Source organism: Bufo gargarizans, chromosome 5 (genome assembly GCF_014858855.1).
Source record: "Bufo gargarizans isolate SCDJY-AF-19 chromosome 5, ASM1485885v1, whole genome shotgun sequence".
Lineage (NCBI taxonomy): Eukaryota > Metazoa > Chordata > Amphibia > Anura > Bufonidae > Bufo > Bufo gargarizans.
In genome coordinates this window covers 419,915,230-419,931,578 of record NC_058084.1, presented here as the reverse complement: position 1 = coordinate 419,931,578, position 16,349 = coordinate 419,915,230, and the positions used below count along the sequence as shown (strand labels likewise).

The window sequence follows — 16,349 nt, the reverse complement described above, 5'->3', positions numbered from 1 at the left end:
TGAATGGGCCGGGCCGTCATGCGTGTGCGCCACTGCTCTTTTCAAACCTCTGGCAGTCCCATAGAGTTTTTTATGAGGCAGCAGACACGACGGACATACGGATGTGGAATACATACGGTTGCGTAAATATATATTGACACACGGAACATTTATTTCAGAACTTTCTGCGCCTGTTCCATGTAACTGAATCAGGCCTGCAGAAATCCACACGTGAGAGTAGGGACATGCGTGGTGCAAAAACAACATAGCTCACGTGTATGGGAAGCTTTATCAGTTGAAATGATGTGCAACAAACCTGCCATATGTGATTATACTCGCACTTCTTGCATCGTATGAAGAAATAATATGAACAGTTATTGGCCCAGATTTACTAATTCTATAAATGGCGTAAACTAAGCCAGGCTGTCTAGACCTGCACCAGATGTATCACTGGATGATAAATGTGGGGCAGGGATATTAGACACTTTTGTCAAACTCTATAACAACTATTGTTTGACTTAAATTTTGAGACAGAATTTTACTCACAATGTTGGCACAATTTTGGTGCAAAATGGCAATATTGAAGTCCACACCCCTTACCAACATAGCCCTGCCCCTTTTAGATATGCCCCACCGCTTTCTGACTAGTTTATAAAAAAAAAAAGTGTAGAAACCCTAGTTACGCCAAAAAGTGTAAAGTTGCAACGCTTTTTAGACATACTAGTAAATCCAGGACACTCATCAACAGTTATCACTAAAGATGACCCTATTCAGCACCATGTCATCTGTAGGTCCAGCATTCTATGTTTAAAGGGGTTGTACAGGATTAGAAACACATGGCTGCTTTTTACTCGCAGGAACAGTGCCACACCAGTCCATGGTTTGTGTCTGGTACTGCAGTTCAGCTCTGTGTTGGTTAATGGGACTCATCTGCAACACCAGGTACAACCCATTTTTCTGCAGATCGCACGCGGACCCGTTCATTTTTATGGTGCCGTCAAATATGTGAACAGCACCCAGATGTCATCCGCTTGCTGTCTGCATCCTTTCGGCTGTCCCAAATATTGCAGAACACGTCCTATGCTTGTCAGTTTTGCAGACAAGAATCAACATTTCTACAAACAAGTTGCAGCAGGCACGCGGCAGGTTTCCGTATTTTGCAGATTAAATATATACAGTCGTGTGCTTGAGGCCTTAATATAATACAGTAAGGCCTCATTCACATGGACGTATTTCGTATTTTTGGTCCGAGTCTGATCTGTATTTTTTTGCGGATCCATTCATTTCTAGGGGGCAGCAAAACATGTGGACAGCACATGGGTGTCATCCATTTGCTGTCCACATTTGTATGTCCGTTCTGCAAATATAGAACATCTCCTATTCTCGTTCACTTTGCGGACAGGAATAGGCATTTTGACAATGGGGCCTGTGGAAAGTGCGGGATGCACACGGCCGGTATCTTGCGTATCTGCGGTTTGCAATAAATACTGTTGTTTGCATGATGCCTAAGACTCCAGGAAAGACTGACGCATTAGGTTATGCTTGGTGGAGGGCCTAATGGGGCTACATCACAAATGAAACCTAGCCATTCTTATATGATTCTTCCTCTCCCCCCAACAGGTAAAACACAAGACTATTGAGCCCATATGGGAACAGACGTTTACTTTCTTTGTCCATAATCCTAAGAGGCAGAACCTGGAAGTGGAGGTAGGTCACTTGGCACCGTACTACCCCCTTAGGGCTTTTTGTAGGACATGGATGACGCAGGCACGCTCATGTGATAATTGTTCTCTTGTCTTGCCAGCCGGAGACTGCACATAAAGGAGCGTGGGCCGTGCACACCTCTTTCCTCATGACATTTTGCTTGTGCCATCTGTCTGTTTTAGTTTAGCGGCCCACTTTGCAGTGGTATTGCTCATTTGTTAGGCTGCTGATTTACTGTTTGCAGGTGATAAATGTATGCTTCACCCTCCTGGGTTATAAACTTACTAGGTGCTAAGAGCACCCTGTGTACAGCTCGCCAAAGCAAGGTGCCCTCTAGGTTCACATATTTTTATCTAAATAATAAAACCCATGTATTCATTATTTTCTCTGAAGGATTTTTCCATCGTTTGTATGCAGAGAACTTTTTGGACCTGCATTCTCCTGCATTAAGTTCTCTGCATACAAACGATGCCCTATTAGACTGTGTGGATCTAATAAAAGGGGGTCTTGGCAACAGGCTAATGTTGGGTCAAATATGTTGAACTTCAACATGCCCAATCCTTTTTTTTCTGCAAAGATATCCGCCCCTATCCCCTCTTCCTATGGAGAGCACATGCTTGCTTTGCTTGGTCTAGCGTGCTTGTGTATGCGCCTGGGATCAGCTGAGAGAACGCTCAAATGCTTATATGTGTGGCCAACTGCATTATTCTGGTCAGGTTTAAAGGGGATGTCCAGGATTTTACTATTGACGGCGGCCTATCCTTAAAATGCGCCATCAATATCTGAATGGCAGGGGTCCAACACCCAGCACCACCAGCGATCAGCTGGGTAAGAGTAGCCCTGGCTCTGGAACTACAGAGCTGGTTACTGCAGCACTGCTTCAGTTCACTTAAAGGGGTTGTCCCACCAAAAATATTTTACAGTTTTGAAACCAGCACCTGGATCTGAATTCTTTTGCAATTGCGTTTATTATTGCTACTGAGGTATTCAATGAAATCTATCTGTATAGCGCCACCTGCTGTTTCCCCCCCTAATTTCTCTGCCCTGCTCACCGAGATGGAAGCACATGCTCAGCTCCATCCTTCAACTGCCACCAGCTGCAGCAGCAGAAAAGACAGACCCATAAGAAAGGACACAACCCCTAAGCTTACAGATTGAAATTAATCTAGCAGAGCAATTGGGCCACTAGATGGGGAGATCTCTGGATCCATGTGAGGTATAGGGCCGGTTCTAGCTTAATTAGAAAGAGGTTGTCATGGACTAGATTATGTATATTTTCATTTCTTACATTATTCATGGAATAACCCCTTTAAGTGGGAGCAGCGCTGCAATTACCAGCTCCGTTCACTACACAGTGGACAGAACGTTGCCGTTTCAGCACCAAAGTGGGTTGTCTTACCCAATATCTATGGCCTATCCTCAGGATGGGCCCTTAATAATCAAATCCTGGACAACCCCTTTAAAGAGGTTGTCCCACTTCAGCAAATGACATTTACCATGTAGAGAAAGTTAATACAAGGCACTTACTAATGTACTGTTATTATCTATATAGCAATGTGTAATGTGATGGAAAAATGAATCCAGCCAGCAAAGGAAGCAATACGGACAATCACAATACATTAGTAAGTGGCTTATATTAACTTTCTCTACATGATAAGTGCCACTTACTGAAGTGAGACAACCCCTGGCATTCGCAATAGTGTAGCAGTGGTTGGTATTCAGCAGGGGAAAAAATGGATCCAGTGAAAATCCCCCGGATTATTTATTTTATTTCACAAAATGTATTTTTATTTAACAGCTGCCATTGTTTTTAGTGATTACAATTTGTTAATGATTGATGTACATATTTTATTGATTGTTTTATATTTCATAAAGAAATTTTGTGAAAGAAATTATCCAGGGGACATAATCTTTCACTACTGGAAACCTGACAGACTCAATATGGCAGCACAGTGGCTCAGTGGTTAGCACTGGTGCCTTGCAGCAAAAATAAATAGGGAGCAATTAAAATTCTCCCTTTTACAGGTTAAGGATGAATACCATCAAAGTTCCATGGGAAACGTGAAGATCCCATTGAGTCAGCTTCTGACCAGCGAAGATCTGACCATTAAACAAAGGTTTCAGCTGAACAACTCTGGGCCGAACAGCGTCCTAAGCATGAAGATTGCCCTGAGGGTACGGACATGTTTTTCGCCAGTCTCTCTCTTGCAGTGATTTCCATTCTCTCTTTGTAGGGTACCTTACAGAGTGTCGTTTGTCTCGCTGCTTGGTCTGTCATCTGCAGTTTTCCTTCTTTGCGATACTGGTCCTCCAGGCGCTCCCCACAAGGCAGTCATTTTGTAAGATGCCAACCATAACCCAAACAGTGAAGCCAGTCTATTTAAATATGTTTTCAAGGGAACTTGTCATCGAGATCATGTTGCACTAACCGCAGGCAGTGTGACTTGATGACATGTCTCACGATTCTGATGAATTATCTTTTACTCTGCATGTTATAGGAAACATTACATTTAACACTGGGTCGTGTCCATTGTTGTGTGTCGGACCTGGAAAGATATTCTCTAGGTGGCTCTGCTCCTGCTCCCAGCCCACTATCCTTGACAGATCTCCTTCTATGGTACTGCTCCCAGTGTAATACCTTGTCATCTCCTTGGGGGATGATGTAGGCACAAAAACTCCCTGTCGCTCCCTAAACAGAATTTCCTCCCTGTGTGGAAAGTGATGCTACAGCCGTCTATATTTTTTCACACTCTACACATTAGGCTACTTTCACACAAAACGGATCAGTTTTGCCCTAATGCATTCTGAAAGAGATCCGCTCAGAATGCATCAGTTTGCCTCCGTTCAGTCACCATTCCGCTCTGGAGGCGGACACCAAAACGCTGCTTTCACCGTTTTACTGTCCACCTGACGAATCAGAGCCAAATCTAAGTCAATGGGGACGGCACACAATCTAAGTCAATGGCGACGGATCCATTTTCTCTGACACATTAGAAAACGGATCCGTCCCCCATTGACTTTCAATGGTGTTCAAGACGAATCCTTAATGGCTATAGAAGACATAGTACAGCCGGATCCGTTCATGACGGATGCATGCGGTTGTATTATTGTAATGGAAGCGTTTTTGCAGATCCATGACGGATCCGCAAATAACGCTAATGTGAAAGTAGCCTTAGATAAATGTCACCTGAACCCAGCAATTCAGAAGGACCAGATGACCATCCAGTGTCTATGGGGACCTCCCATCTCTCCCCTATTAGCAGATGTTGGTGGATATAAGAATAGGGCACTTGGATTTCAACTTCCTGATTGTTTTGTTCTTGGGGTCTTGGGGGGGGGGGGGGGGGGGGGTTGGTGACAAAGTTTCTGGCCAGTTTAATAAACACTCTCCCCATTCACAACACGTGCATACTTGGCCAAGCAGCCCTGTGTATTGGGGGTGGGGACAGATAGCCAAATGAGCATTCAGATACCCTCAGGGGATTTTCCAATTTCTTGATACTGATGACCTATCATGAGGATAGATAATCAGCATCAAAATGTTGAAGGGGGAGATGTCTGACTGCTGCTCTCCAGCCGATCTGCTGTTTCTGCCGCAGCCACTGGTGCCAGAATCAACACAGAGTATGGAGCTGGAAAGAGAAAGCTCTGTCTGCTGTATAGCGGCCATGCTGGCTTACTGCAGCTCGGCTCCCAGAAGCAGAAGTAGCCATGCCGGCTTACTGCAACTCTGCTTCCATTCACTGAAATGGGCGCTGAGCTGCAGTACACAGACAGAGCCACTACACAATGTATGGAGCCTTCTGCTTCTGGTTCCATTCACTGTCTTGTTTTCCGATGTCAGCAACTTTCAAACTCAGCTGATCGGCAGGGGTGTCGGGTGTGTGAACCAATTTGATATTTATGACCTATCTGAAGGAGAGGTTATCATTATCTAGTAACCAAAAGCCTGTTTAAGTAATGAAAGCTGGAAAATGGCTGCTAGGTTCAGACATTGGGTAGTTGAATATGTAAAGGGGTATTCCAGCTAAAAATAATAGCTTATTCATGTTGGAGCAGTTATGTGGTCCCCCACCAATCTGTTATAAATCACCTATCCATTCATCCGAGTCAAGTGCAGCCAGGAAGGGTCCAAGCAATTAATCAGTGAGAAAAAAAACATCTGATTGTAGAATTCATCTTCTCCTAGATCCTGTATGTGGATAGACCAGTGCGGTCTCCTGATGAGCAGCATACATCTCAAGTCAAGAGACCATCCATATTCAAGGGGAAATCGCCTCCACCAGTGCCGACCACATCGTCATCAACTGTAGCAGAAGCACAGAAGCCTCCACCCACACCTAAGATGGAGCCTAATAAAAAGATTGAAAATGGGGAGAAAGAAAGCCCCCAAAACCCTGGTCCCCAGAGTCCAACAGAGCTGCACAAAAGCACCTCTAGCCTCTCAGGTTCCAGTTTTACATATTCTCCTTCACACCTGTCTATGAAGGAGCCAACACCCAGCATCGCCTCAGATATATCTTTGCCCATAGCCACCCACGAGCTCCGGCAGCGATTGCGGCAGCTTCAGAAGTAAGTCACGTTTCGGTGTCAGTTATACTACATTTTAAGCAGCGTCCGTAAATACATAGGGAACAATTTACTAAGACCTGCATTTCATATGCTAGTCCAAAGATTGCTGGAGCAAGATTCAGCAGATTTATTAAGAGACTTAGGCCTCATACCAAATGTCTGGTCTGTGCGCCAGAAAATTAAATCCATGCCAGCTAGGAGGTGTCCCCGATATGGGCTATAATTTTTGCCAGTCTCTGGGTATTCACACCCCTTCCAATAAACCCCTTTTTTTTTTTTTTTTTTTAAAGGCTTCAGAACCAAGAATGTCCTAAATTTTTTGCACAAACATTTGCAGTTTTTTGCCAGTTTCCGTGCACAAAGGCTTTGATAAATCTTCCCCATAGTTTTATACATTTACTGATAAATTGGTTTAGCCTTGGCTCACTGAACTATTGTCTTCTATAGTAGTTACATAGGGAGTGAGACTAGATTACAGGATCATTACAGTGTCCTAACAAATCAGATTAGTTGGTGTAATTGCATCCATTTAATGCCCATTTAATTGCCAATTAGGGAACCTTAAGACTCAGTCCCTACTGTGAACACATACATATTAATGACTACTTGGTACGCTTTTCTGTTTACAGCGGGACCTCCTTGGGACAGTCTCCTCTAGGACAGATCCAATTAACTCTTCGATACAGCTCTCACAGAAACAGGCTGATGGTTGTGGTACATTCCTGCAGGTAGGGGCCATAAGGCATGGTGATAATTGCTCAGCATTGTATTACCTTAAAGGGTTATCCCTTTAGGACAACTTATCCCCTATCCACAGGGTAGGGGTTAAATCCTCCGTTACATTGCCCGATGTTCGGGCAGATTATCACTAATGAACATTTGTACGAACACTCGTTGGCGATAATCTGCAGGTGTAAAGGTGCTGCCTATGAAAGAGCGAAACGCTTGTTCATCAGGTAATAGATCGTAGGTGCGGGCACCTAAATCATCATTAGCGGCAGCATATCGTGATGTCTCAACACCAGCAAACGATGATGTATGGGGATGAGATATGGCATTAGCAATCCCTTCTCCGCATATCGTGAAGGGGATTGCTGCATGTAAATGCAGTGGTCTCCTACACAAGGGATCAGCAACCTTCCGCGCTCCAACTGCTGTAAAACTACAACTCCCAGAATGCACACTTACTCGGTTGTTCTTGTAACTCCCATAGAATTGAAAGGAGGATTCTGGGAGTTGTAGTTTCAGAACAACTGGAGTGGCTGATAATCGCCTGCTCCATCGAGCAGTGTAACGGTGCCTTAAGCGTCTGATCGGCAGGGGTCTGACTGCATGGCCACATGCCAATCACGAGAACTGGCGCCCATGCTCCACATTTGAATGGAGCGGCGGACATGCATGTGCTTCGTTCAACTCTAAGGAACTGCCAGAGATAGCCAAGTACAAGCAGCTGCCCAATAGTGCTAAATGTATGACTTCCATTCATTCAAGCGGGGAAGCACGGGCCCCTTTTCTAGTGATTGGTGGGGGCAACAGCCAATCAGAAACTTAGATAGGTTGTCTTAACAGGAAAACCCCTTTAAATACTAGTAGTGGTGTGGTCACTACAATTAGCTATTCTCTTACAAAAAAAAGTATCAATGTTGCTCGTGGCAACCATTCATATTCGACATAAAAAAATAAAATAAGTATTGGTCTGATAAGACCGTTTCCTAGCTGTTTTATGTTTAGACCATTTTCTACGCCTAAAATGGTAAATGAGATGAGATGGGCCTGCCAGCCTGTCCCCACCCACGCCACACCCAGTGGAGTGATCATGGAAAGTCGCAGCTTGCAGCGCCACAATCTGGGCCAGAAATATGCCTAATATAGATATATTTCTGTTTACTAAATGACCCCTTTGTTTTCTTCTTATAGAAACCTTATAGCATTCTCTGAAGAAGGGTCTGATCCATACGTAAGAATGTATTTATTACCAGACAAGCGGAGATCAGGAAGAAGAAAAACCCACGTGTATAAGAAGACGCTGAATCCAGTCTTTGATCAGACGTATGTTTTCTCCTACCTCTCTGTTGTTGCTCTTTGTACTGCCAGTAGTAAACCTTTACTATGACTCCATAGTTCTCTTCTACATCTGTCACCAAATGCGTCTGCATGTGGGGAAATAGTTTTATAATGAATATATTATGTAACATCATTCCTAGAACCATGACCATTAATATGGGATTGCACTCCCCTAGCTGCTGCTACTACACTGCTGCACGTGACCATGGAGCCAGTGAACTGGGCCTAACACTTCATTTCAAAGATCACCCACAAGCAATGCCCTTAACCAAAGCTTTTTATGTGTTCTTTGCAGGTTTGAGTTTAATGTGTCCCTGCCTGATCTGCAGAGGAGAACACTAGATGTTGCTGTAAAGAATAGCGGAGGGTTTTTGTCTAGAGACAAAGGTTTGCTTGGAAAGGTGAGTTCTCCGGTTCTTCCATGTCTGGAAGTAACCCTGGTTTAAAGGGTTTGTCCATATGATATTTGATCAAAAATTGGCTTAGAATGTTGTAAAGAAAAATGTAAAAAGTCATACTCACCGATCCCCCACCAGCACTTCTCTATGCCCATCTTGGATTCCTGGTCTCTACCAACATCCACCCAGTGGCTGACCACAGAGGTCATCTGCCTCAGCCGGTCATTTCCTGAGCAGCCATTTGCTTTGTTGTTGATCAAGACCAGGGAGTTGAGATCGGCAGAGGACCCGAGAAGCCTCGGAATAGAAAAAGCTGGGAACTGGTTTACAGCATCCTGAGCCTGTTTATAATAACAGACAATCATCTTGTAGAAAGATGTGACCATATTTACACACTTCATCCGACAGTCGCTAGTACATCAATGTATAATATAGTTTAGTTAGTCTTTACCCAAATGATCATTCTGAAAAAGAAAGTTAGTCCTTCGCCTGGTGTCATTGAACATGCCTGGCCAGTTTGCCTGACTGTAACTGCCTGTATGGACTAATAGGCATATGGCTGCATTGTTCAGCAGAAGATTGCTTGTTCAGCAGTTCTTCAACCATCACCCTGCTTCCGTCTAATTTGTATGACCAAGTTAGGGTCCATTCACACGTCAGTATTTTTACCTTTCCAGATAAACGTTCCTGTTTTTTTGCGGATCCGAAAATCTGGATGACATGAGGATGCTTTTAGCATGTCTTCCAGATTTTCGACAGATCCATTGACTAGAATGGGATGACGGAACGCAAAATCGGACAAATAGTAGGACAGGGTATATTTTTTTCCAGGATCCGAATAACGGAACCCACGGAACGGAACTGAATTGGAGAGCACCATGAGTGCTGTCCGATTATTTGCGGATTCCATTGAAAATGAATGGATCCGCATAACGTTCAGTTTTTAATCGGAACGGATGCGGAACACCAAAACGGACGTGTGAATGGACCCTTAGTTGTATTATCAAATGGGAATCGGAAATAGTTTGAAATTGCCCTGCTCTCATGAGAGGCTCAGGTAGTTGTTCTCCCATCACATGCTTTACACTGCAACCCTGATTGTTCAGAACGGCTGCTGCATATAAACATAAACCAAGCACATGTCAGTGCATAGAGGGCGAATAAGCAACTAGTGTCTGTGATTGAGGAGCTTGGAGACCTGACTTAAAGGGAACCTGTCACCGGGATTTTGGGTATACAGCTGAGGACATGGGTTGCTAGATGGCCGCTAGCACATCCGCAATACCCAGTCCCCATAGCTCTGTGTGCTTTTATTGGGTAAAAAAAACTATTTGATACATATGCAAATTAACCTGAGATGAGTCCTGTACGTGAGATGAGTCAGGGACAGGACTCATCTCAGGTTAATTTGCATATGTATCAAATTGCTTTTTTTACACAACAACAACACACAGAGCTATGGGGACTGGGTATTACAGATGTGCTAGCGGCCATCTAGCAACCCATGTCCTCAGCTCTATACCCAAAATCCCGGTGACAGGTTCCCTTTAAGTAGAAACTTTTAAGGGTTATTCCCATCTGGGACATTGATGGCATATCACTAGGAAGTGCCATCAATGTCAGATAGGTGCGGGTCCCTCCTCTGGGACCCACTCCTATCTAGAGAACAAAAATAGTCAAGCAGGCGCACATGACTATTTTCGTAAGTCCCACATTTCTCCATTTACCGTTATGGGACTGTCATAAATGGCTGAGCTGGTGCTTGGCTATTTTTGGAACAACCATAGCACTGGGGATGGTTGCGCTTGTGCAGTTGCTCTCTATTCATCTCTGGGGTCCCATGCTGGAGATAGTAGTGGGTCTCAGACACGGGACCTGCACCTCTCTGACATTGATGGCATATTCTAGTGATATGCCATCAGTGTTACAGATGAGAATGCCCCTTTAATTCAGACTTGCAGACAGCTGTCAAGAAGTGCTTAAAGGGGTTGTCTCACTTCAGTAAGTAGCATTTATCATGTAGCGAAAGCTACTTACTAATGTATTGTGATTGTCCATATTGCCTCCTTTGCTGGCTGGATTCATTTTTCCATCACATTATACACTGCTCGTTTCCATGGTTACAGACCACCCTGCAATCCATCAGTGGTGGTCATGTTTGCACACTATAGGAAAAAGCACTAGCCTATGTACGCTCCCATCGTTTTGGCCACCAGAGAGGGCAGCACTTTTTCCTATAGTGTGTAAGCACGACCACCACTGATGGATTGCAGGATGGTCGTAGCCATGGAAACGAGCAGTGTATAATGTGATTGAAAAAATGAATCCAGCCAGCACAGAAAGCAATATGGACAATCGCAATACATTAGTAAGTGCCTTGTATTAACTTTCTCTACATGAAAAATGCCACTTACTGAAGTGAGACAAACCCTTTAAGGTAAGTGATATAGTAAAGAAATTCAAAAATGGTATTTCCTAATATAGAGCCTGAAAATAAATGTCTATCTTTTTACTACCATTTTTTTTTTTCTTGCATACGTGGGACCTTACGCTCCCCCTGCTGAAGCCTTTATCTCCTGTTCATATATGCCACAGAGCTGTGACAGATCCATCACATGACATACACCTTGATTGCCAACTTTTTGGGACATTAAGGCTCAACCCCAGGATGCCTAGATATGCCTGGGAACCCCCCAGCCCCACCTCCATGACCACCCCCAAATCACCCAAGAAGCTCCTATAAACCATTCACTTTTGGGGTAATTTGCAGAAACCCGGCCTCTATTGGTGGTCGGTCCTGCCTCCTTGAGACTATTGGCAACTATGCGTATACCTATTGATTTCAAAACTATCGGTTTCTGTCAAACTCTTCTGTTTTAACTGTGTTCCAATTGCTAAGCCCTCTGTTATATACCTGATGAACATATGGTTATTAAAATCCCTAAAACCACAATACATGGAAAAGATTGGCATTATTCATTTTTTTCAATTTTTCAGTTATTACTCGATCTCAGTTCAGAAGACGTTGCCAAAGGATGTACACAATGGTAAGAAGGAAATTATTAGAAGCGGCACATCGATAATATGTCTGTAAATCAGATTTTCTCCCGTTCTGATGTCATAACTGATTATACATAGACAATGCCCATCTCTTTCTACAGAGAGGTCTACCACTGATGGCTTCTGTAGGACCTGTGCCAATCATTGACTGACATGCATCCTTTCTCATTAAAAAAGAGGTTCTGCAGTAGTGAAAATGTGTATTATAAGAAAAAACTTATTGCCTTCTATAAAGTTAAAATATAAGAAGACACCCTCCCTGGCAATGGATTAATTATTTCCTATGTAAAGTTTACAGCAAGATATGCCATAAATGTCTGATGATGTGGACAATGGGGGTCCCCCGACTAGCCTGGCCAGCCAGGCGCTGGCTGCTTTGCGAAGAATGAATGGAGAGGTGTCGTGGCTCTCTCCATTCACTTCTATGGGAGTTACACCCACCTCTTCATTCATTCTCTACGTGCATACACCACATGGATCAGGAGACCCCTGTTTCCCACATAGGTGCGGTCCCAGAGGTGTAACTCAGATCCTATAGATATGCCATAACGGTGAGGATACCCTTTTAATATGCTAATGTTAAAAACAGCTAGTATCTGGGCAGGAGGGCAAATAGAAAATATTATCATAATCAATAAAGGTCAGTTTAATTTTTCTAGGACATGACAGGTCCTGTTTGAAGGATTGCCCCACTTATTATGGACACCCATTCAGTTACAGGCATCTGTTCTGCTGTAGAGTCACATTCAGTTACAAGCGTCTGTGCTGCTGTAGAGTCACATTCAGTTACAGGCGCCCGTACTGCTGTAGAGTCACATTCAGTTACAGGTGTCTGTGCTGCTGTAGAGTCACATTCAGTTACAGGCGTCTGTGCTGCTGTAGAGTCACATTCAGTTACAGGTGTCTGTGCTGCTGTAGAGTCACATTCAGTTACAGGCGTCTGTGCTGCTGTAGAGTCACATTCAGTTACAGGCGTCTGTGCTGCTGTAGAGTCACATTCAGTTACAGGCGTCTGTGCTGCTGTAGAGTCGCATTCAGTTACAGGCATCTGTGCTGCTGTAGAGTCGCATTCAGTTACAGACGCCTGTACTGCTGTAGAGTCACATTCAGTTACAGACGCCTGTGCTGCTGTAGAGTCACATTCAGTTACAGACGCCTGTACTGCTGTAGAGTCACATTCAGTTACAGGCGCCCGTACTGCTGTAGAATCACATTCAGTTACAGGCATCTGTTCTGCTGTAGAGTCACATTCAGTTACAAGCGTCTGTGCTGCTGTAGAGTCACATTCAGTTACAGGCGCCCGTACTGCTGTAGAGTCACATTCAGTTACAGGCGCCCGTACTGCTGTAGAGTCACATTCAGTTACAGGTGTCTGTGCTGCTGTAGAGTCACATTCAGTTACAGGCGTCTGTGCTGCTGTAGAGTCACATTCAGTTACAAGCGTCTGTGCTGCTGTAGAGTCACATTCAGTTACAGGCGTCTGTGCTGCTGTAGAGTCACATTCAGTTACAGGCGTCTGTGCTGCTGTAGAGTCGCATTCAGTTACAGGCATCTGTGCTGCTGTAGAGTCGCATTCAGTTACAGACGCCTGTACTGCTGTAGAGTCACATTCAGTTACAGACGCCTGTGCTGCTGTAGAGTCACATTTAGTTACAGGCGCCCGTACTGCTGTAGAGTCACATTTAGTTACAGGCGCCCGTACTGCTGTAGAGTCACATTTAGTTACAGGCGCCCGTACTGCTGTAGAGTCACATTCAGTTACAGGCATCTGTGCTGCTGTAGAGTCACATTCAGTTACAGGCATCTGTGCTGCTGTAGAGTCACATTCAGTTACAGGCGTCTGTGCTGCTGTAGAGTCACATTCAGTTACAGGCGTCTGTGCTGCTGTAGAGTCACATTCAGTTACAGGCGTCTGTGCTGCTGTAGAGTCACATTCAGTTACAGGCGTCTGTGCTGCTGTAGTCACATTCAGTTACAGGCGTCTGTGCTGCTGTAGAGTCACATTCAGTTACAGGCGTCTGTGCTGCTGTAGAGTCACATTCAGTTACAGGCGTCTGTGCTGCTGTAGAGTCACATTCAGTTACAGGCGTCTGTGCTGCTGTAGAGTCACATTCACTTACTTATGTATTATGCTTTATTATCTTTTTTACCAGTGAATATTCTTTTTGCTTTCAGGTATGATTTAACCGAGGATGGAGCAAGGACGTTGGTCTCAAACTAACCCATCAAAGGCGTCACATAGCACCTTTTATCTACAGCCACATATGATGAATGCATTGCGCTCACGGGATTTATCAATATATATTTTTATTTTATTACCCAACTTCACACTCATTTTTACCTCTTTTTTACATTGTTTTTGCAGACTTTGGTAAACCCTGTTATTGAGTTTTATTAGCTGTTCAGCTTTACCTTTTGTCTAATAATGTGCAATAGGGTGTTTTAACTGCATTAAAATATAAAAGATGTTTATCCTTTTATAAACCGGGAAATATGTCTGTTTGCTTACTGCAGGTGGAGTTTTGTACTTTGCCTATGTGCACCGTGTAAATATGTACTATTATATTTTATATTTTTCTTTATTGGTTCAGTATCCGTTTGCATTTTTGGTTATACTGACATCCAGTTTCATAGGGCCTAGCAGTGGTAACGTCTCAAGCCTACGGATTAGCGGAAACTCTTCATTGCTCTGAATTGGTGATCCTTTTAGATGTGGGGATTACAACGGCGGTACGGTGTTTATTCTGCTGTTTCCATGTTAAAATAATTGATCCTGTCCTTTGCAAGAATCTTGCTTTAATCATATATTCGTACCGTGGCTGTAAGCAGCTGAAATAATAAGCATTTCCAACGTTAAATTGGCAACGAGAAAGCAGTGATTACCCCGGATGGCTGAAATGCCCAGATTAAATTGAATGTTTCCAATATATCTGAACCATGATCCGTGCAAATGATTTAAAGGGCAGATGTTGCCATTACTCAACTAAAGGAATTATTTTTGCTTTTTGCATTATTTTATAATTTAGCATTCCAGAAAATGTATATTAAACCCACAAAACTGCTAAGTGGACATTTCCCGTTCATCTGCCATGGGTTTTAGTCCTCTTTTATCAGAATGTTATGTATGCTAGGATGCAGCCATATACAATATTTTAAGTGAATCTGTAAGTGCATTTATTGTATTTTTCTAGGACCCCTATCTGTCTAGATTAGGGGAAAAATAGGATTCCAATGTGACCCTATTCTCTAGGGTAATGATGCGTTATTTAGCATGCTGAAAGTGCAATATGTATGCTGGAGAGCTGCGAGATGTGAATGATACCAGTCTTTCATGGCATCTGTAACATTTACTGTCGGCCGTGGTACATAGGGATATATAGGATTTTAATGTTCTGATATGACAATGTGGGCAACAGTGGGGCCTCATAATGCCATCTGATCAGCCTTTTTAATGGTCACATTATGAAAAGTCTCTTAAAGATTATGTAATACAAGAAGTGATAGCAAGCCAGTGGAGCCGAGAACCTGAAGGTAACATCTCCGACCAAAAGTATCAATGAGACATTACAAAAAAACTATAATTTGCTGCAGACTTTTATTGATTAATTTAAGGATTAGGATTTTGGAAAAGCTTAATGTTTCTCCCATCATTTTTGCATGTCCTTTCCTCAAGAATCATTCAGCCAGAATATGGCTCAAAATGTATTTGCTTAACACAAATCTGTGGCACAGGATAAGGTCTTAGATGTCTGTGGTTGCCATATTAGTATTTTGGGAATTCTCTGGCATGTCCAGTCAGTGATGCTTTGTATTGTTTGAGCCACACAAAAACTCCGAACAATGTGCTGTAACCAGTGGAAGCCATTTAAAAGGATGCTTTAATGTTTTTTTTTTTTTGTCTGTTTGCTTACAATTGGCTTGTAAAAAAAATTCTTAAAAAGGTTTCACAGAATTTTATACTGTCCTCTAGGTCATCAGTATCTGATCGGTGGGGGTCCGACCCCCGGGACCCCCATCCATCCATCAGCTGTTTGAGAAGGCACCAGTGCTACTGTGAGCGCCGCGGCCTCTTTGTGCTCACTCAGCTCTATTCACTTCTATGGGGATGAGCTGCGCCTAGGCTATGTGACTGAGCATGTCGTCACATGGCCTAGGTAAAGCAGGACTATTCCCCCGCACTACTGCGAGTACTGGTACCTTCTCAAACAGGGGTCCCAGATTTCAGGTCCCCTACCGATCAGATACTGAGGATAGGTCATCAGTATTAAAGTCTCTGAAAAACCCTTTAATCTTGTTTTTATTTATTTTTAGTCCCATATTTTACTTGCTTTTTTATTCATGCATCTCTTTTCTAAGGCCTCAGGCACACGACTGTATGTATTTAGCAGTCTACAAAATGCAGATTCGCAATTATGGATACTATCTATGTTGCATCCGCAGTTTTTGCGGACCCAATGACTTCAACGGGTCTGTGATCCACATTTCCAAGTATAGGATATGTTCCATCTTTTTGCGAAACGGACATATGGATGCGCAGAGCACACGGATCAACCATGTGCTTTCAGCACTTGT

At 43.4% G+C, this 16,349-nt stretch overlaps 1 protein-coding gene across 3 annotated transcripts in view; it reads left to right on the top strand.

The window, feature by feature from the left end:
• The window catches only part of ESYT2 (extended synaptotagmin 2), a 124,347-nt gene extending 108,301 nt beyond the window's left edge, over positions 1-16,046 (top strand). For all 3 annotated transcript variants that reach the window (XM_044293473.1, XM_044293472.1, XM_044293471.1), the window contains 8 exons: positions 1,600-1,686; positions 3,709-3,858; positions 5,873-6,255; positions 6,885-6,983; positions 8,173-8,304; positions 8,615-8,720; positions 11,715-11,764; positions 13,953-16,046. In XM_044293473.1, coding sequence (XP_044149408.1) covers positions 1,600-1,686; positions 3,709-3,858; positions 5,873-6,255; positions 6,885-6,983; positions 8,173-8,304; positions 8,615-8,720; positions 11,715-11,764; positions 13,953-13,998 — 1,053 coding nt within the window. In that variant the 3' untranslated portion in view covers positions 13,999-16,046. The remainder of the gene's footprint in view (positions 1-1,599; positions 1,687-3,708; positions 3,859-5,872; positions 6,256-6,884; positions 6,984-8,172; positions 8,305-8,614; positions 8,721-11,714; positions 11,765-13,952) is intronic.
• Positions 16,047-16,349: the final 303 nt, after the last annotated feature.